The 22,531-nt window shown below is 48.0% G+C and overlaps 1 protein-coding gene across 1 annotated transcript; it reads right to left on the reverse strand.

Moving 5' to 3' along the window:
- Positions 1-2,829: 2,829 nt before the first annotated feature.
- LOC132394680 (nuclear factor 7, brain-like) lies at positions 2,830-20,688 on the reverse strand. The gene is made up of 6 exons (XM_059971050.1): positions 18,965-20,688; positions 18,792-18,887; positions 12,511-12,744; positions 11,467-11,489; positions 11,252-11,370; positions 2,830-3,470 (listed from the first exon to the last, which is right to left on the reverse strand). Exons 1-6 carry the CDS (start codon positions 19,373-19,375, stop codon positions 2,938-2,940), a joined length of 1,416 nt encoding a protein of 471 aa, XP_059827033.1. The 5' UTR covers positions 19,376-20,688; the 3' UTR covers positions 2,830-2,937.
- Between the last annotated feature and the right edge of the window lie 1,843 nt (positions 20,689-22,531).

Consider the following 22,531-nt stretch of genomic DNA (forward strand, 5'->3'; position numbering starts at 1 on the left):
CACATTCCTCCTTCTTTATACCCCTTTCCGGAGGAAATTACACTGCACTCCCATTTTTTCTTCAATCAGATGCTGGAAGAACTAAAACAAAACAAAAATTACTTGAAACCCACAACAGAGCAGGCAGTGTTTGAATCAATTCCAGGAAAGGTCACCAACGTGGAACATGAAGCCTGTTCCTCTCTCCACAGATCATGACCAACCTGTTGTGTTTTTCACCACATTTCCTGCATATAAACTGGGTCCAAAACTCAATATCTGATTCAAAGTAGAGATCCCAACTCTATTTGCCTCGTAAGTTAGAGGAACAGCTCCCCATTTTCCGTCAGAGTGATCGGCAACCTGGCAGCATCAACATCGAACTTTCAAACTTCTGGAAATCGTTCCCTGTCAATTTTCCTGTTTAATTGTCTCTCTCCTCCTGATCCACCAGCCCCATCGCCCTCTCTCTTTCCCCTCCTTCCCCATCCTCTCCTTCTGCCCATCCCCCGCACATTCCTGAACCACCCTCTCCATCTGCCCATCACCCACACACTCCTCTCCACCCTCTCCATCTTCTCATCACCCACACACTCCTCCCCACCCTCTCCATCTGCCCATCACCCACACACTCCTCCCCACCCTCTCCATGTCCATCACCCACACACTCCTCCCCACCCTCTCCATGTCCATCACCCACACACACCACCCCACCCTCTCCATGTCCATCACCCACACACTCCTCCCCACCCTCTCCATCTGCCCATCACCCACACACTCCTCCCCACCCTCCATCTGCCCATCACCCACACACTCCTCCCCACCCTCTCCATCTGCCCATCACCCACACACTCCTCCCCACCCTCTCCATCTGACCATCACCCACACACTCCTCCCCACCCTCTCCATCTGCCCATCACCCACACACTCCTCCCCACCCTCTCCATCTGCCCATCACCCACACACTCCTCCCCACCCTCTCCATCTGACCATAACCCACACACTCCTCCCCACCCTCTCCATCTGCCCATCACCCACACACTCCTTCCCACCCTCTCCATCTGCCCATCACCCACACACTCCTCCCCACCATCTCCATCTGCCCATCACCCAGACACTCCTCCCCACCCTCTCCATCTGCCCATCACCCACACTCTCCTCCCCACCCTCTCCATCTGCCCATCACCCACACACTCCTCCCCACCCTCTCCATCTGCCCATCACCCACACACTCTTCCCCACTCTCTCCATCTGCCCATCACCCTCACACTCCTCCCCACCTCTCCATCTGCCCATCACCCACACACTCCTCCCCACCCTCTCCATCTGCCCATCACCCACACACTCCTCCCCACCCTCTCCATCTGACCATCACCCACACACTCCTCCCCACCCTCTCCATCTGCATATCACCCACACACTCCTTCCCACCCTCTCCATCTGCCCATCACCCACACACTCCTCCCCACCATCTCCATCTGCCCATCACCCAGACACGCCTCCCCACCCTCTCCATCTGCCCATCACCCACACTCTCCTCCCCACCCTCTCCATCTGCCCATCACCCACACACTCCTCCCCACCCTCTCCATCTGCCCATCACCCACACACTCCTCCCCACCCTCTCCATCTGCCCATCACCCACACACTCCTCCCCACTCTCTCCATCTGCCCATCACCCTCACACTCCGGAACCACCCTCTCCATCTGCACATCACCCACACACTCCGGAACCACCCTCTCCATCTGCACATCACCCACACACTCCTCCCCACCCTCTCCATCTGCCCATCACCCACACACTCCTCCCCACCCTCTCCATCTGACCATCACCCATACACTCCTCCCCACCCTCTCCATCTGCCCATCACCCACACACTCCTCCCCACCCTCTCCATCTGACCATCACCCATACACTCCTCCCCACCCTCTCCATCTGCCCATCACCCACAAACTCCTCCCCACCCTCTCCATCTACCCATCACCCACACACTCCTTCCCACCCTCTCCATCTGCCCATCACCCACACACTCCTCCCCACCCTCTCCATCTGCCCATCACCCACACACTCTTACCCACTCTCTCCATCTGCCCATCACCCTCACACTCCTCCCCACCTCTCCATCTGCCCATCACCCACACACTCCGGAACCACCCTCTCCATCTGCACATCACCCACACACTCCTCCCCACCCTCTCCATCTGCCCCTCACCCACACACTCCTCCCCACCCTCTCCATCTGACCATCACCCACACACTCCTCCCCACCCTCTCCATCTGCCCATCACCCACACACTCCTCCCCCACCCTCTCCATCTGCCCATCACCCACAAACTCCTCCCCACCCTCTCCATCTACCCATCACCCACACACTCCTTCCCACCCTCTCCATCTGCCCATCACCCACACACTCCTCCCCACCCTCTCCATCTGCCCATCACCCACACACTCCTCCCCACCTCCCTCCCTTTACTCTGGGGTCACTTTCCCCTCCTGTCAGATTCCAAAATCTTCTGCCCTTTGTTACTGACACCTCTCACCTCCCAATTTCTGACACATTTCCACCCGTCCCTCATCTGTCACCCCTCCCTCAGCTATTACCCCTCACCTGCCCATTTCCCTCCATAAATGTTACCGGACACGCTGGGAGACCCAGGCTCTGGGAGTCCCGTGTTACCAAGTTTCACCCTGCCCTCCCTCTCCCAGTCAGTATCACCCCCACTTGCCCCAGTTACCCTGTCAGTCCCGGTGGGCTTTAGCACCCGGAGGAGCCGGGGAGCTCAGGACACGCCGCCCGCGGCTGCTGCTGAATCCGCAGTGTTTCTGTTCCGTTGACGGATGCGGTAAACCAGTTAAAATTAATGGATCGATAATTCTCACATCGTGTTTATTTCACTCTCCGCACATTTATATTTACACTGACTGACTCCTGACACCGGTCCCGGGACCCGACCCGTTTACAGACCCGCAGCGGAACCGGAACAGATTCTCAGCCACTGGTTTTTATATCCAAACCCGAAGTAAGGATAAAGTTTCTCCGTGACTTTATTCCCAGTGAAGGTGTAGAGATGGGACTTGGTCTCCGCGTTGTAAAATGAAACTGTCCCGGACTCGTAACTGAGATAAACTCCCACCCTCCCGGGGATGGGACCGGCAGGGAGACGGGACACAGGGGAGGTGTAAACCCACATCCCGTCATTAAACCGCCCGATGGTCCAGCATCCGGTCTCCGGACTCAGTGTGACCGCTCCCTTCCTCTCCACAGACTCTGCGGCGACTCCCAGACTCCAGCTCTGATTCCCCGTCACCTCCACCTCCCAGTAATGTCTCCCCGATGTGAATCCCTCCGATCCCAGCACACAAGCCCAGTATGTGAACCTCTTCCCGGTGTCAGGGAGATTCCTCCAGGTCCCGGTCAATCTCACACTCTTCCGATCCTCAGACACCTCGAGCCACGGATTCGCCGTTTCCACATCCAGGGTGACAGAGACTGGGGGGAGAAGCAGAGAATTAGAGAGTCCCCGGAGATCGGGGGGAGACTCGGACAGCGCGGCCCCGGGATCGGGGGGAGACTCGGGCAGCGCGGCCCCGGGACCGGGGGGAGACTCGGGCAGCGCGGCCTCGGGGATCGGGGGGAGACTCGGGCAGCGCGTCCCAGGGGATCGGGGGGGAGACTCGGGCAGCGCGGCCCCGTAATCGGGGGAGACTCGGGCAGCGCGGCCCCGGTTACCGGGGGGGAGACTCGGGCAGCGCGGCCCCGGGATCGGGGGGAGACTCGGGCAGCGCGGCCCCGGGGATCGGGGGGAGACTCGGGCAGCGCGGCCCCGGGATCGGGGGGAGACTCGGACAGCGCGGCCCCGGGGATCGGGGGGGAGACTCGGGCAGCGCGGCCCCGGGGATCGGGGGAGACTCGGGCAGCGCGGCCCCGGGATCGGGGGGAGACTCGGGCAGCGCGGCCCCGGGGATCGGGGGGGAGACTCGGGCAGTGCGGCCCCGGGACCGGGGGGAGACTCGGGCAGGGCGGCCCCGGGGATCGGGGGGGGGGGGATGACTCGGACAGCGCGGCCCCGGGATCGGGGGGGGAGACTCGGGCAGCGCGGCCCCGGGGATCGGTGGGGGGGGGGAATGACTCGGGCAGCGCGGCCCCGGGATCGTGGGGGATCGGTGGCGACAGGACCCTTTCCGGGGTTTTTTTCCAAACGCAGCGGATGGACAACCGGCATCTTCCCGAGGTTTTTCCTCGACCTGGAGGATCAACAAACACAAAATTCTGGAGGATCTCAGCGGTCAAGCAGCGTGTGATAAGGGAGATGTCCAGTCGGTGTGTCAAGCCAAGACATTACCTCACGAACGGAAAGAAAGACGGGAGATAGCAGTGGAAACGGGTGTGAGGAAGGGGTGGAGCAACAACTGGATCCAGATGAGGATGGGGTGAGTAAACACTGGAGGCATTTAAAGGGGCAGAATTCATTCGTGCCGACCAACTGGCTTCAATGAACTAGTTACATTTACCTGTATTTGCCTATTATTCCTTTAACCCTTTCCCACCCACGTACCTGTCCAGATGTCTTTTAAATCACTGTAACTGTATCCACCTCTACATTTTCCTTTAGCAACCTCCTGAGCTCCAGGAAAAAGACCAAGAATATTCAGCCTCTCCTTATAACCCAAACTCTCCAGTCCCAGTAACATCCTTGTAAATCTGTTTTATACCCTCTCAGTTTAATGTCATCCTTCCTGTAGAAAGATAACCAGAACTGTACAGGGTGATCAAAATCATAAAGACAAGAAAGTCTGCAGATGCTGGAAAACCAAAGCAACACACACAAAACCCTGGCCCAAATCATCAACTGTTTATTCAAATCCATAGATGCTGCCTGACCTGCTGAGTTCCTCCAGCAGTTTGTGTGTGTTACTCTGCTCCAAATGTGGCCTTCCCAATGTCTTGTACACTCATAACGTGACGTCCCAGATCCTGTACTCAGTATTCTGACTGATGAAGACAATCACCTCTTGGTCTCTCTGTTCCACAACACTCTCCAGGGCCCCCGATTGCTGTGTAAATCCTGTCCTGGTTCACCTTCCAAAATGCAACACCCTCATCTCTCTGAATTAAAATCAGTTTCCATCCAATGGCCCAGAGACCCAATTAATCAGGATCTCGTTGTAATCTTGGATAACCGATGAGCAAGAGGGTTATGTAGTGGATAACACAATACTGTTGCACCTTGGGGCATTCCGGAGTTCAGAGTTCAATTCCAACACCATCTGTAAAGAATTTGTACTTTCTCCCCGGGACCTTGTGCATTTCCTCCGGGTGCTCCCGATTCATCCCTCACATTGGGGAGGAGTGGACAGAGAGGAAGACCATCATTACTTGCAGTGGGATCTGGGGCAGCTGGGAAAATGGGCTGAAAAGTGTCAGCTGGAATTTAATGCAGACAAGTGTGAGCTGTTGCTCTTCGGTAGGACCCCAGTGTCGGTCTTTCACAGTGAATGGTCGGGCACTGAGGACTCTGTTCTACAGCAGATCTGGGAACACAGGTCCAGAATACACCGAAAGTGGTGTTACAGGTAGATGGATGTTATGTTGAAGTAGTATGAGACCTGGGGCCGTCTAATTTGGGATATTGTGTACAGTTTTGGTCACCTACCTACAGGAAGGATATAAACAAGTTTGAAAGAGCACGGAGAAATTTCCAGGGATGTAGCTGGGACTGGAGGACCTGAGTCATGAGGAAAGAATGAATAGTTTAGGACTTTATTCCTGTAACTTAGAAGACTGAGGGGAGATTTGATAGTATACAAAATTATGAGGGGTATAGATAGGGTAAATGCAAGCAGACTTTTTCCACAGAGGGTGTGTGGGATTACAACCAGAGGTCATGGGTTAAAGGTTAAAGATGAAAAGTTTAAGGGGAACATGAGGGGAAACTGCTTCATTCAGAGGGTTGTGAGAGTGTGGAACCAGCTGCCAGCCCAAGTGGTACATGCCAGTTTGATTTAAACATTTAAGAGAAGTTTGGATGGTACATGGACGGTCGGAGTTGGAGGACCATGGTCCCGGCGCAGGTCGATGGGAGCAGGTAGTTTAAATGCTTCGGTACAGACCAGATGGGCTGAAGGGCCTGTGCTGTTAGTTTCTATCACTCTGTGACGCTCGTACAAAGAGATAACGGTTTGTAGGTTAAATGGTCATTGTATATTGCCCCGTGATTAGGCTGGTTTTAAATAGTTGGGGTGCTGGGTGGAACGGGTCATTGGTCTGGGACTGCCTGTTTCACACTGTCTCTAAATAAATAAATAACCTCTTCACTGTCCATGAAACCACCAATTTTAGAGTCCTTCACAAACCCACTAAACACGTCACCTACATTCTCTCCAAATCATTCATATGGATGATGAAAAACAGTGGACCCAGCACCGATCCCTGCAGAACAACCACTGGTCACGGGACTCCACCCAGACAACTCTGCATCCTATTCCAGATCGTACTGTATCCCATGTGATCTAACTCTCTGCTACCTTATCAAATCCCTCGCTAAACTCCATGGAGACGACATCTACTGCACTTTCATCAGCAGTAATTTATTTATTGAGATACAGTACGGAATAGGCCCTTCCGGCCCTTTGACCCCCACCACCCAGAAACCCGATTTAATCCGAGCCTGACCATGGGACAAGTTACAATGACACCACCACCCAGCAACCCCTTTTGTTACTTTTGTGGGAAGCCTGGTCATGCGGCATCCAATTGTTTTGCTATGAAAAGGGAAAAAGGGACAGAGAGAGAGAAAACCCCAAATGCCTGCGTTCAGACGGTTAAAACACCGCTGAAGAAGGAGGGGTCTGACCTAGTTCAAGAGGGACCTGAGAGATTTATTTCAAATGGGTTTGTGTCTGTGAAGGAGGGATCAACTCCGGTTCCAGTGAGAATCTGGAGAGATACTGGAGCTTTTCAGTCACTGATATTAAAGAGTGTTTTGGAGTTCGGTGCTGAGATGGAGATTTGAGAGTCAGGGGCGTTGAGAGGAAGTGTTCAGCATGGACTGGAAGGGCCGAGATGGCCTGTTTCCGTGCTGTAATTGTTATATGGTTATATGGTGGTGAATATTATCAAAGGTATTGGAAAGGAGACTGAGACTGTGCCTTTGCATAAGATAATTCTGAAATGCGACTTGGTATCTGGACCAGTCACAATTGGGGTGCGGTCTGAACTACCGATAGACAATGTTGATCTCGTACTCGGAAATGACCTTGCAGGTGGGGATGTTTACCCAGCAGTTCAGCTAGCCAGTGAGCCTGCTGCTGCTGAGGGCCCGCCCATAGTTGCTGATGTGTATCCCGCCTGCGTGGTCACTAGAAGCATGTCGGAAAAGGCTGCTGATGCTAATATTGATTTATCTAGACTTTCCTACTGTCCCTAAACCAACAGGACTTAGAGGGTAGTAAGGCTGAGGAGAGTAAGGAGGATGAGAAAGACGTCTTTACTGAGGAGGGAATTTATAGAAGAACTAAATAAAGATCCTGAAATTGTGGCTTTAAAAGAGAGAGCTCTCTCTGAGGATGAAATTCAGAAAGAGTCAGTGGGATATTACCTTAAAGATGGGGTGTTGATGAGGAAGTGGAGATCAGCCACTGTGCCTGCAAGTGAGGATTGGGCTATTGTGCATCAGGTAGTGGTTCCAAAAGTTTACAGGGCTTAAGTTTTAAACCTGGCCCATAAGATGCCTTTAGGTGGACATTTCGGAGTAAAGGAAACAGTGCACAGGATGATGGGGGTATTGTATTGGTGTAACGTGAGGAAAGATATTGTTAATTACTGTAGAGGGTGTCATACGTGCCAGGTGGTGGGAAAACCTAATCAGGCCATCCCTAAGGCACCACTTCGGCCGATACCTGCGTTTGGTGAACCATTTTCCAGGGTCATAGTGGATTGTGTAGGTCTATTGCCAAAAACTGCAGCTGGTCATCAGTACTTGTTAACAATTACGTGTGCTGCATCTAGGCTCCCTGAAGCCGTGCCTCCAATTGTCTAACCATGTCAGCAACTTCCCTATAATACCACAGGCTCTTAACTTGGGAAACAGCCTCATGTGTGGCACCTTATCAAAGGCCTTCAGAAAGTCCAAATATACAACATCCATTACATCCCCTTTATCTATCCTACTTGTAATCTGCTCAAAGAATTCCACCAGGTTCGTCAGGCAGGATTTTCTCTGAAGGAAACCATGCTGACTTTATACCATCTTGTCCTGTGTCACCATGTGCTCCATCACCTCATCCTTAACAACTGACTCAAACATCTCAGCCACTGAGGTCAGGCTAACTGGTCTATAATTTCCTTTCCGCTGCCTTCCTCCTTTCTTAAAGAATTTTCCACTCCTTTGACACCATGCCAGACTCCAATAATTTTTGAAAGGTCATTTCTAATGCCACCATAATCTCTAATGCTACATCTTTCAGAACCCTAGGGTGCAGTTCCTGTGGTCCAGGTGACTTATGTACCTTTAGGTCTTTCAGCTTTTTGAGCACCTTCTCTCTTGTAATAGTAACTGCACCCACTTCTCTTCCTTCACACACAACATCAGGCATACTGTTAGTGTCTTCCACAGTGAAGACTGATGGAAAATAGTCATTTAGTTCATCCCCCATCTCCTTGTCCCCTGTTATTATTTCCCCTGCCTCATGGGTGGGGTGAGAGGACAAGGTTCCAGTTGCCGGTTCCAGTCTGGAGAAAGCGACAGAGCGGGGAGTGTGACAGGGTGCCTGCCCCCCCTTGTAGGATCTATCGGCCGACAAAAGTTTGTATCAGCAGATCGCAGCGAGGTAGCTGCTCTGCTACTTACGGAACCCTGAGCCCGAATTAGATCGTCTGTGAATGTTTTAGCACCGGGTTCCCCACGAACATTCGGTGTGGTGAACAGGTTTAGAGGCGGCGCCCACCTCTCCGTGCTCCAGGCCAGTACCAACGGCACTTCTCACCGGCCGCGTGAGGCGAACCAGTGATTCCTGGCGCGAGGGTATCACTGAGTTTAGGCATCTGATGACCTCGCGTGGGTTCAAGTTCAACAGTGGGCGTGACAGGGAGTGAGGAAAGGTGCAGCTGACTCATATCGTTTCCTCGCGGCCCGGTGGCTGGGGACCACTGAATTACACTGTGTAAACACAAAGTACACTACAGATGCTGTGGTCAAATCAACACGTACAAACAAGCTGGATGAACTCAGCAGTCAGCAGGTTGACTGCTCGTTTCAACGGATGCTGCCCGACCTGCTGAGTTCATCCAGCGTGTTTGTACGTGTTGAATTACACTGTGTAATGCGGGGGAGCTACACACACGCGCACTGGGCAGAAAGAACGGAACAAAACCCCGCAACCCGGAAACAATCTCTCAACAGTATTTGTGTATTTATTTTTGAATTTTTTTCGGGATCTACTGGGCAAGTCCCAAAGATCGACCGCTACTTTACTTTCTCCCTATCAAATTTCAAGTTAAACTCAATCATACTGTGATCACTGGTTCCTCAGGGTTTTTTACCTTCAGCTCCCTAATCGCCTCTGGTTCATTACATAACAGCCAATCCAGTATAGCTGATCCCCTCGTGGGCTCAATGACAAACTGCTTTAAATGCCATCTCTTAGGGATTCAACAGACTCACTCTTGAGATCCATTACCAACCTGATTTTCCCAATGGACCTGCATGTTAAAATCTCCCATGACTACCAGAACATTGCCCTTTTGACACAGCTTTTCTATCTCCTGTTGTAATCTGTGGTCCACCACCCAGCTCTGTTGGAGGCCTGTATATAACTGCCATCAAGGTCTTTTTAACCTTGCTGTTTCTGAACTCAACCCACAAGTATTCAATATCTTCCGATCCAATGTCACATCGTTCTACTGATTTGATGCCATTCTTTACCAGTGGAGCCACACCACCCCCTCTGCCTACCTTCCTATCACTCCAATATATTGTATAACCTTGGACATTCAGATCCCAACTACAACCATCCTTCAGCCACAATTCAGTGATGGCTACAACATCATACCTGGCAATCGGTAATCGTGCAACAAGATCATCCACTTTATTTCTTATACTACATGCATTTAGAGACAACAGCTTGAGTATCGTATTTGTTATCCTTTCTGATTCTGCATTCCTAAAGTTTTGATACTCAGCCTGTTGGCTGCAACTGAGTTCCATCACCTGTCTGTCCTTCCTGACAGTCTGACTGCAGGCTATCATTACCATTTTTACCATCCGTCCTATCCCGAGTCCCTTCACTCCAGTTCCCACCCCCCTACAAAATTAGTTTAAACCCTCCCCAACAGCTCTAACAAACCTGCCCGCAAGAATATTGGTCCCCCTCGGGTTCAGGTGCAACCCATCACTTCTGATCAGGTCATACCTCCCCCAGAAGAGATCCCAATGATCCAAGAACCTGAAGCCTGCCCCCTGCACCAGCTTCTCAGCCACACATTTACCTGACAGATCACCCTGTTTCTACCCTCACTGGCACGTGGCACAGGCAGCAATCCAGAAATTAGTACCCAGGAGGTCCTAATTTCTGGATTAGAGAGAGGCAAGAGTGGATATCGGACTGCTGGAAAACAATGCTGGAGAGGTAGTAATGGGGGACAATGAAAGCGTGGATGAACTGAAGACGTATTTTGCATCAGTCTTCACTGTGGAAGACACTAGCAGTATGCTGGAAGTTCCAAGTGTCAGGCAACATGCCGGGCGTGAAGTTAGCATTACTAGAGAACATTACTTGGGAAACGGGAAGATCTTTAGGTAGCTGTCACCTGGACTAGATAGTGTCCATGCCAGAGTTCAGAAGGAGGTGTCTGAAGAGATCATGGAGGCATTTGTAACGATCCTTCAAGGATCACTAGATTCTTCAATGGTTCTGGAAGAATGGAAATATGAAAATGTCACTCCACTGTTCAAGAAGAGAGAGGGAATAAAGGAAACTCTAGGCCAGTTAGTCTGACCTCAGTGGCTGGGAAGATGGTGAAGTTGATTATTAAGGAGGAGTTATCAGGGAACTTGGAGGCACATGATAAAATAGGTCATGGTTTCCTCAAGGGAAAATCCTGCCTGACAAATCAGCTGGAATTCTTTGAAGAAATAACAAGCCAGATAAACAAGAGAACCAGTTGATGTTGTGTACTTGGATTTTCAGAAGGTCATTGACAAGCCATATTTGGCATCTAATTATGACTTAGTAGTGTCTCATAAACAATCACAAATGAATCTTATGTTTTACCATGTTTAATGCCGCCAATCACTTCTTCCGATGCTATGTCGAGCAAATAGGGGTGATCGAATTTTCCAACCAATAGGGCACCGTCTGTCACTGACAATGTCTGGAAATTATCACTAATCCTGTAAATATTATACATCTAGTTATAAACTGAGCATCAGTGATATTTGAACTGTTTTACAAATCCATACAGAGTTTCAGTAAAGACCATGTCCTACCTCCTCTTCCGACGAGCTTCCTCCTGAAATAAATCAAACACAGATCTCAATTGACTGAGAAAACTGTCGGCATCCGAACAGCAGGAATCCGAGACAAGTTATTAAAAACTGCTGAAAATTCTCACTTAACTCATTCCCACTAACATGAATGGAGAAAGAGGGACATTGAACCATGGGAGAAAGTACAAGGAATATTTATGAGAATTATACGATAACTGAGAGAAGGAACTCACAGGAGAGACTGGACAGGTTTTAAGATTCTGAATGTATTTGATCGAAAATATTTCTGCTTGTGTGGAGACAATAAGTCAAAGATAAAAACATCAGATGGTCGTTAATAAATCCCACAAGAAATGTTGTGAAGAGAATGTGAACTCACTGCTACAGGAGTGGCTGAAGTGGAACAGCAGAGATTGATTGTAATGGGGAAGCTGGATAAACACATGAGGGACCATGGATTTGGGGACACTGTTACTGGGTGTGGTGAGTAGGTGGGAGGAGGCTTGTGCACCAGGGAAACTGATAGGAGAGAATGGACAGAAAGTCTTGTCTCTGATGAAAATATAATCTGATGAAGAATATTTCTGAAAAACAAAAGACAGGGCAAAATTCTCCAAAACAATGAACCTGATACAAACCAGATATAGATGGTAAATCCGATGTGTAGGTCCCATTCTGGAATTCAACTTCAGTTCCCACTGATCAACAGAGAGACCCTCACACCCACTGCACCAGACACACTCACAGTCTGTGACTGCAATAGGATGTTACTCTGAGTCTTAGGGGATATTATACGTGGGAATCACAGAAGTGATCACTGGCTCAGTGCTATGATCAGAGTAAACATTCCCGAGAAGGATGCAGACTGTCCAGCGATGTACAGATGTTGTGAGAGGCTGGTTTGGAGACAACAACCCTGAATAGTCAAAACATCCATCTGGTTTCAATCAGTTTACAACTCCAGTATCGGTAAATCCCACACTGAGTTAAAATACATCATTTTGTGACTATGTACTTTTACAGGACCAAACTGAAATCTCTCACCATGAGGAATATGATATTGTCTTGTTGATCCATCTGTTCCTGTAACTTTGAAATTTCCTTGTAGATGGCATTTAAATTCTCTTGAATTACTTGAAGATTTTTCTCCATTGGATTTAGAATCCTCTCCTCTTCTTCCCTGATATCTCGGAGTGCACGCTGCTCTTTCTCGGTGATAATCCGGCGCAGTTCATCAAACTGGGATGTGATCTGGGACTGAACACTTTGTGACTGCTCCTGTCGAATGAAAGGAGAGGCTGGTTTATTATTTGGCCCTGATGTATTTCCTTATGATATGGAAGGGTCTGTCCAGTCCACTATCATCCAAGAGGACCACAACCTTGCCGTTGGGTTTGGAGGCTTGTGTGCCTCAATGACCCAAAGAACTCTGTTGGTTGGAATGTGGGCTTTATGCTTTGACCCTTGGTGGGGTCACCCATGCCAAACAGGTCAAAGGGTAGAGGCCAGAGTAAGAGTGGTCCACTGGTCCTCCAGGTTCATGGATTCAGCTCAGGGCTAACAATAATGACTGGTAAAACAAAATTGTTACAGAAACAATGCAGAGTCTTTCTACATCTGAGTGCCATGTTATTCCCGAGTCTCCACTCAGGACCTGCCTGACTGACAGTAGTGAAAACCGAGAAGTAGCTACTGACATGTTGAATGAAGACATGAACACTGCCGGAGATGGAGGACCTTCATTGCTGTCCCAAACACCAGTGGATTGTCGGCTAAAAGAAGGTACTGGTTACTGAGAGAGCGTGCAAACTCCACGCAGACAGCACTGGAGGTCAGGATCGATCCCAGGTTACTGATTTGATCATTCTGACCCAATCTGAACTGGAATTTTCCTGCCGAACAAAAAATCTTTTATCCAATTAAAAACTCTTCCACCAACCCCCCATCTTGTGCAGTTTGTGCATCATGTCATGGGCTTTTTCTATGTCAAAATACACTGCAACTGCTGACTCTATTTGCCCGAGCCTTTCTTATTTCAGTCTCTAACCTTATCACTGAGTCTATGGAATTCCTTCCTTTCCTAAAACCACTCTGATAACTTACCAGCATTCCTCTCTTCTCAAGCTGATATGATAACTTTTCTGTTATCATATTTTCCAAGATCTTGCATATATTTGACGTTAATGCTATTGGCCTGTAGCTGGTGTGTTTTGACGGGTCTTTGCCAGGTTTCCTTATTGGAATGACTACTGCTTCTTTCCACGCACTTGGTAATCTTACCTCCTCCCACAATCCGTTGTAAAGATGCAGCAACTTCAAGAGCGCTCCTTAGCCTAGATCTTTTTTAGCATAACATAGGCACACCTCAGGGTAGTGTGATTAGTCTGATACTTTTCATCATTATGTCTTCAGAGAGGTACCAGTGGAGATAGGTAGGTCACTGTTTGCGGATGATGGGGCCTTGTGGAAAAGAGGTAGGAACATGGAGCATATAATCAGGAAGCTACAAGGAACAATTGATGACATGGTGGAGTGGAGTTATGATTGAGGTTGCCCCCTAACTCTCAACTCACGTCCTCTTGTATGAATCTCCCCTATTCTCAATGGAAAAAATTCAACATCAATTCAACTCTATCTAGTCCCCTCATAATTTTAAATACCTCTATCAAGTCCCCCCTCAACCTTCTACATTCCAAAGAATAAAGTCCTACCTTGGTCAACCTTTCTCTGCACCATAGGTGTTGAAACCCAGGTAACATTCTAGTAAATCTTCTCTGTACTCACTCATTTAGTTGATATCTTTCCTATAATTCGGTGACCAGAACTGTACACAATACTCCAAATTCAGCCTTACCAATGCCTTGTACAATTTTAACATTACATCCCAACTCCTATACTCAATGCTCTGATTTATAAAGGCCAGCACACCAAAAACTTTCTTCCCCACCCTATCCACATGAGATTCCACCTTCAGGGAACTCTGTTCTACTGCATTCTTCAATGCCCTAACATTCACCATGTATGTCCTATTTTGATTATTCCTACCAAAATGTAGCACCTCACACTTATCAGCATTAAACTCCATCTGCCATTGTACAGCCTACTCTTTTAACTGGCCTAAATTTCTCTGCAACCTTTGAAAATCTACTTCATTATCCACAACACCATATCATCTGCACACTTACTAATCCAATTTACCACCCCATCATGCAGATCATTAATGTATATGACAAACAACATTGGACCCAGTACAGATCCCCGAGGTACACCACTAGTCACCGGCCTCCAACCTGACAAACAGTTATCCACCACTACCCTCTGGCATCTCCCATCCAGCCACTGTTGAATCCATTTTACTACTTCAATATTAACACCTAAAGATTGAATCTTCCTAACTAACCTTCCATGCGGAACCTTGTCAAAGGCCTTACTGAAGTCCATATAGGCAACGTCCACTGCTTTACCCCAGTCAATTTTCCTCGTAACCTCTTCAAAAACTTTAATAAGATTTGTCAAACATGACCTTCCATGCACAAATCCATGTTGACTGTTCCTAATCAGACCCTGTCTATACAGATAATTATATATACCATCTCTAAGAATACTTTCCATTAACTTACCCACCACTGACGTCAAACTTACAGGCCTAGGTTTACCCTGAGAACCCTTTTTAAACAATGGAACAACATGAGCAATACACCAATCCTCCGGCACCATTCCCGTTTCTAATGACAAAATATTTCTGTCAGAGCCCCTGCTATTTCTACACTAACTTCCCTCAAGGTCCTAGGGAATATCCTGTTAGGACCCAGAGATTTATCCACTTTTATATTCCTTAAAAGCGTCAGCACTTCCTTCTCTTTAATTGTCATAGTTTCCATAGCTTCCCTGCTTATTTCCCTTACGTTATGCAATTCAATATCCTTCTCCTTTGTGAATACCGAAGAAAAGAAATTGTTCAAAATCTCCCCCATCTCTTTTGGCTCCACACATAGCTGTCCACTCAGATTCTCTAAGGGACCAATTTTAACCCTCACTATCCTTTTGCTATTAATATAGCTGTAGAAACCCTTTAGATTTACTTTCACCAAAGCAACCTCAAATCTTCTTTTAGCTTTTCTAATTTCTTTCTTAAGATTCTTTTTACATTCTTTATATTCCTCGAGCACCTCATTTACTCCATGCTGCCTATATTTATTGTAGATCTCTCTCTTTTTCCAAACCAAGTTTCCAATATCCCTTGAAAACCATGGCTCTCTCAAACTTCTAACCTCTCCTTTCAACCAAACAGGAACTTAAAGATTCTGTACCCTCAAAATTTCACCTTCAGATGACCTCCATTTCTCTATTACATCTTTCCCATAAAACAAATTGTCCCAATCCACTCCTTCTAAATCCTTTCGCATCTCCTCAAAGTTACCCTTACTCCAATCAAATATCTCAACCCTGGGTCCAGTCCTATCCTTCTCCATAATTATATTGAAACTAATGGCATTGTGATCACTGGACCCGAAGTGCTCCCCAACACATATCTCCGTCACCTCACCTATCTCATTCCCTAACAGGAGATCCAATACTGCCCCTTCTCTAGTCGGTACCTCTATGTACTGCTGCAAAAAACTATCCTGCACACATTTTACAAACTCCAAACCATCCAGCCCTTTTACAGTATGGGCTTCCCAGTCTATGTGTGGAAAATTAAAATCTCCCACAATCACAACCCAGTGCTTACTACAAATATCTGCTATCTCCTTGCAAATTTGCTCCTCCAATTCTCACTCCCCATTAGGTGGTCTATAATACACCCCTATAAGTGGTACTACACCTTTCCCATTCCTCAATTTCACCAAATGGTCTCCCTAGACGAGCCCTCTAATCTATCCTGCCAGAGCACCGCTGTAATATTTTTACTTACAGGCAATACATCACCTCCCCCTCTTGTCCCTCCTATTCTATCACACCTGAAGCAACGAAATCCAGGAATATTTAGTTGCCAATCACTCCCCTCCTGACACCATGTTTCACTAATAGCTACAACATCATATTTCCAGGTATCAATTCATGCTCTAAGCTCATCCTCCTTTCTTACAATGCTCCTAGCATTAAAGTAAATGCATTTAAGAAATTCTCCTCCTCTTCCTCTCTAGTTATCTCTGACAGTGCAAATAACTTTACTATCTTCTTTTTCTTCCTTCTCCCATACATCTGTTCCTACAGTCTGGTCCCCCCCCCCCCCCACCCTCTGTATCTAGTTTAAATCCACTGGAGCCTCTCTAGCAAACCTACCTGCAAGAATATTTGTTCCCCCTCCAGTTCAGATGTTAACTGTCACCCCTTCCCTGGAAAACTGCCCAATTATCTATAAATCTGAAGCCCTCCCTCCTGCACCATGTCTTCAGCCACCTGTTGATCTGCACTATCTTACTATTTCTAAACCCACCTGCACGTGGCACTGGTAGAAATCCTGAGATTGCTCTCCTGGAGTTCCTGACCTTTAACTTGGCACCTAGCTCCCTAAACTCACCTTTCAGGAGCTCCTCACTCTTCCTACCCACATCATTGGTCCCTACATGGCCGACGACATCCGGCTGTTCAACCTCCCTCTTGAGAATATTGAGAAGTCGATCCAAGGCACCAGGGAGGCAACAGACCATACGGGATTCTCGATATCTTCCACAGAACCTCCAATCTGTCCCCCTAACTAATGAATACCCTAACACCACTGCTCTCCTCTTTTCCCTCCCTCCCTTCTGAGCTGAGGGTCCAGTCTCGGTGTCAGAGATGCAACGACTGCAACTTGTCCCTGTTAGGTCATCCCCACCAACAGTATCCAAAACAGTATACTTATTGTTGATGGGAACGGCCACAGGGGTGCTCTGCTCTTCCTGTCTAATCCCCTTCCCTCTCCTGACAGTCACTCAGCTACCTGTCTCCTGACTCTTAGGGTTGACTATCTCCCTGTAACTCCTGATTTTTTTCTGCCAAATGATCCGAAGTTCATCCAGCACCAGTTCATTAACTCGGTTTGTCAGGAGCTGCAGTTGGATGCACCTTTCACAGGTGTAGTCATCAGGGACAGCTGTGCTCGCCCTGACTTCCCACATACTGTAAACGAAGCACTCAACTGCCCTAACTGCTGCCTCCATTACCTACTCCTCAGCTAATTAGAGTAATTAAAGGAGCTTACCCGGCCTTTCCTCACCTGGAGTGAAGCTCGTACTCAGCCTCTGCTCGCTTTTTAAATTCCCCCGCTGATCTCAGAGGCCGTACTTCACGTGCTTGCGCAGTCGTGCCCTGTTCAACCTCCCCTCTGCCTGTTCTCGCCGAACCCTGATTGAGCCAAAGCCAAAGCCCAAACTGATATGTTCAGATTCATCCTCGGTTCCAGCAAGTTTAAAGTCTTCTCACTCAAACATCCGGCAAAATGTACGTTATGAAGTCCTTCAGTCAGTCACAAGAGTTACAGATCAGGGAGGGCAGGTAAAATTTCTACGGGTTCCAGCTCATGTAGGGGTGAAGGGGAATGAGAGGGTGGATGAGTTGGCAAAGAGAGCATTAAAGAAAGAAAATATAGAAATGCACTTTAGTATCAGCAAATCAGAGGCTAAGTGTGTAATCTGGGAAAAAATCATCCAAATGTGGCAAGAAAGATGAGACAGAGAGGGGAAAGGGAGGCATTTATATCAAATACAAAAGAGTGTTACAGGTACTAGGGTAGAGAGTGGATACAGAAGAGAGGAAACTGTGTGGACTAGGTTAAGGTTGGGGCACTGTGCACTAAACAAAGTATTGTAAATGATAGGGACACACCAGACAGGTTTGTGTGAGGAAGGTCAGGAAGAGGAGCCAGTAGAACATGTAATTCTGAGTTGCAGGAAGTTTAGGATACAGAGAGAGATGATGACAATTAATCTAAGGTAATTGGGGGTGCAGGAATTCACATTAAAAGGGTTACTGGGCATGGGTGAGAGGGTACAGGTCTGGGTACTTTTAGCTTTCTTAAGGGATACAGGTTTTTTTTTATAGGATTATGATGAATAAGCAGGATTATGGTACTGGGATGGCCAAAGAAGGAAAGATAAAGTGTAGTTTAGGGTATGTGTGTGTATGTGTATGTGTACGGGAGAAGGCATTTCATATGTTAAGTCTATCGTCTGATCCGCACTCCGGAGCAGAAGGTGGCGGTAATGCACCATTAAGCTGGGTGCCAACCGCCGAAGAGAAGAAGATCATCCCAGGTTACTGGAGCTGCGATACTCTGCTATTCTTCATTAAAGGGAACAAGACTGCACAACAATATTGGAAATTCTGCTCAGGAGCCTCACCCGAACTCCAGAAATCTTCTCTTTCTGTTCCTGCTCCATTTCCTGGAAGTCTGCTTGTCTTTTTGTGAGAGAGTCCAAGGAAGATTTAACCCGATCCTGGGAATTAAAGGAGGAATGGATCAGACAAAAAAAGACACAACATAAACAGACGATCGAAAGCGGGTTATTTTTACCTGGTAAATGTTAACGGCTTCGTTAACCGGCATGAAGTTGTGAGACTTGTGTTCCCGCGCATCTCTACAGATCAGGCAGATCAGTGTCTTGTCCGTCTCACAAAACAGCTTCAGTTCTTCCTCATGTTCCTCGCAGAAACGTTTACTTTCCTTCCCTTTCGGCTTCAGGTGCAGTTTTCGAGCTTTTTCAGCCAGTCTTGCTAACACCCGACTGACCCTGAGGGTGCGGTCTGCAAACTCCTCTCTACATTCCGGGCAGGAGTTTCTTTCCTCCCTTTCCCAACACCGTGTGATACAGGTGCGGCAGAAGTTGTGTCCACACTCCAGTGACACCGGATCGGTGAAGAAATCCAGGCAGATGGGACAAATTACCTCCTCGGTTAAACTCTCGACCTGTCCTTCCGAAGCCATGTTAACTCCCGGTACTTCCCGGTTCAGGATCCTTTCACTTTCGGGAGCTGCTGAACCCTGCGGTACCTGGAATGTCCACTAGGGGCGCTGCAGACTCGGGAATGAACAACGTTGCTCCAAGTGTTCTCTGGGCAGGAATCGCGGCAATTTCCACGTCAGGGTGGGATCAGAAACACATTAGAGAGGTCTGAATATAAATGAACCCGGAGCGCGGAGCCTGGTTCAGTGTAAAGTACAACTGAAAGGGAATTCCTGCTCCAGCCCCACTGAACTTGTCATCATGCATTGTCTCCATTCTAAACCCTTCAGGTCAATCCCTCCCAACCCACATCCGCGACACTTCTCATGCCCTCAATCTCCTCAGCAATTTTCAATTCCCAGACACTGACCGCCTCATCTTCACCATGAATGTCCAGTTATAACTTCTATCCCCCATCAAGAAGGCCTTACAGCTCTCTGTTTCTTTCTCAATAAAAGAACAAACCAGTTCCCCTCCAGCTGGAAGGACTGGTGCTCACCCTCACCAATTTTCCTTCCGCTCCTCCCACCTTCTCCAGACTCGAGGGCTATCCATGGGTGTCTGCATGAGCCCCAGTAATGACTGTCTCTGTTGGTTACGTAGAACAGTCCATGTTCCAGGCCTTCCCCAGTAATGCTCCCAAATCTTCCTGAGAAACATTAATGACTGCATTGGTGCTGCTTCATGCACCCATGCTGAGTTTATCAATTTCATCAACTTTGCCACTAACTTCCACCCTGCACTTGAATTCACTTGGTCCATTTCAAACACTTCCCTCCCCTTTGCCCCTCTCTCTGCCTCCATCTCTGGAAACAAACTGTCAACTGACATATTTTATAAAGCTACTGATTCCCACAGGTACCTTGACGATACCTCTTCCCACCCAGTATCCTGTAACTTTTCTAAACTCCTTCATTTCCACTGAATCTGTTCCCAGAATGCAGTTTCCCCTCCAGAACATCAGGTATGTTCTCTGTAAAGAACGGTTTCCTTTCCTCCGCTATTGATGTTGCCCTTACCTGCATCTCCTCCATTTCCCGAACATCTGTGCTCACCTCATCTTCCCTCTGCCTCAACAGTGATAGAGTTCCTCTTGTCCTAACCTACCAGCGCACAAGTGTCCACATCCATCACCTCATCCTCCATAAACCTCCACCATCTCAGAATCAGAATCAGGTTTATTCTCACCGGCAGGTGTCATGTGTCATGTCCTGTATTGTGTTAACGTAGCAGCAACAGTTCAATGCAATACATAATATAGAAGTACAATATCTATCTATATATATATGTAAATCAATTACAGTATATGTATATTGAATAGATTAAAAACATATATATATATAAACAACATGTGGTAGTGTTCATGGGTTCAATGGCCATTTAGGAATCGGATGCAGAGGGGAAGAAGCTGTTCCTGAATTGCAGAGTATGTGCCTTCAGGCTTCTGTACCTCCTCCCTGATGGTAACAGTGAGAAAAGGGCATGTCCTAGGTGCTGCGGGTCCTCAATAAAGGACGCTGCCTCAGAGACATCGCTCCTTGAAGATGTCTTGGATACTTTGTAGGCTGGTACCCAAGAGAGAGCCAACTAAATTTATGACCCTCTGCAGCTTTTTTCGGTCCTGTGCAGTAGCAGCCCAAGCCAGACAGTGATGCAGCCTGTCAGAATGTTCTCCACGGTACATCTATAGATGTTTTTGTTGCCATGAAGTATAATCACTGTCTTGCCTTCTTTATAACTGCATCAATATGTTGGGACCAGGTTAGGTCGTCAGTGATCTTCACACTCAGGAACTTCAAACTGCTCACTCTATGTGTTCCTTCGTCTTACCCTTCCTGAAGTCCACAATCAGCTCTTTCGTCTTACTGACATTGAGTGCCAGGTTGTTGCTGCGACACCACTCCACTAGTTGGTATATCTCACTCCTGTACGCCCTCTCGTCACCACCTGAGATTCTGCCAACAATAGTTGTATCATCAGCAGGTATATAGATGGTATTTGAGCTGTGCCTAGCCACATGGTCATGGTATCCGATCACCAAACACATCTTTACCTCTTCCCTTCTCTACTTTCCTCAGGGATCACTCCCTCCATGACTCCCTTGTCCATTCACTCTCCCCACTAGTCTCACTCCTGATAATTAACCCTGCAAGTGGCCAAAGTACCTATTCACCTCCTCCCTCACCTCCATTCGAGGACCCAAAATGTCCTTCCAGGTGAGGCAACACTTCATCTGCTGGGTCATTTATTTGCTCTGCCGCTCCCAATGCAGCCTCCTCGACATTGGTGAGACCTGTTGTAAACTGGGGATCTGCTTCATCAAGCACCTCTGCTCCATCTGCCAAAGATGGAACATTTTACTTCCAATTCTCATTCCCATTCTGATCTGACATTCCATGGCCTTCTCTTGTGCCACGACGGAGCTACCCTCAGGCCGAAGGAAAAACACCGTGTAGTATATTTGGGAAGCCTCCAAATAGATGGCATAAATATTGATTTCTCCTCGCCGAAAAAAAAATTCCCTCCCTCTCCCTTCTTCTTCTATCCCCCACTCTGGCCCCTTACCTTCACCTTCCTGACTGTCATCTCCCCGTGCGAACCCTCCTCCTTCCATTTCCCCTATGGGCCATTCTGCTCTCGTATCAGATTCCTTCTTCTCCAACCCTTTACCTTTCCAACTTACCTGGCTTCACCTATCCCTTTCCAGCTATCCTCCCTCCCGTCCCCCACCTTTCTATTCTGGGGACTTCTCACTTCCTTTCCAGTTCTGAAGAAGGATCTCGGCCCGAAATCCCATTTCCATAGATGCTGTCTGACCGGTTCCTCCAGCATAGAACATGGAAAATCCACGGCACATTATAGGCCCTTCCGCCCACAATGATGAGCCAGCCATGAATCCTGCTCCAGAAGCTGCCGAGAATTTCCCAACCACACAGCCCTCTATTTGCCTAAGCTCCATGTACATATCTCTAAAAAGCCTTTATTGTATCTGGCTCTACCACCTTCACTTTGCATTCAATGCACCCACCACTCTTTGTGTGAAAAATTTACCTCTGACATCCCCTTGTACCTCCTTCCAAGCACCTTAAAACTATGCCCCCTCATGTTAGCCATTTCAGCCCTGGGTAAAAGCCACT

This window comes from Hypanus sabinus, chromosome 5, assembly GCF_030144855.1.
Source record: "Hypanus sabinus isolate sHypSab1 chromosome 5, sHypSab1.hap1, whole genome shotgun sequence".
Classification (NCBI taxonomy): Eukaryota; Metazoa; Chordata; class Chondrichthyes; order Myliobatiformes; family Dasyatidae; genus Hypanus; species Hypanus sabinus.

Excerpts from the sequence above, each read along its gene's own strand:
- LOC132394680 (XM_059971050.1), bottom strand. The coding sequence starts at position 19,375 with ATGGCTTCGGAAGGACAGGTCGAGAGTTTAACCGAGGAGGTAATTTGT. Across the intron at positions 11,490-12,510 it reads ACAATATCATATTCCTCATG|GAGGAAGCTCGTCGGAAGAG; the intron begins GTGAGAGATTTC and ends GATTTATTTCAG. Across the intron at positions 11,371-11,466 it reads GAAGCTCGTCGGAAGAGGAG|GATTAGTGATAATTTCCAGA; the intron begins GTAGGACATGGT and ends TAATATTTACAG.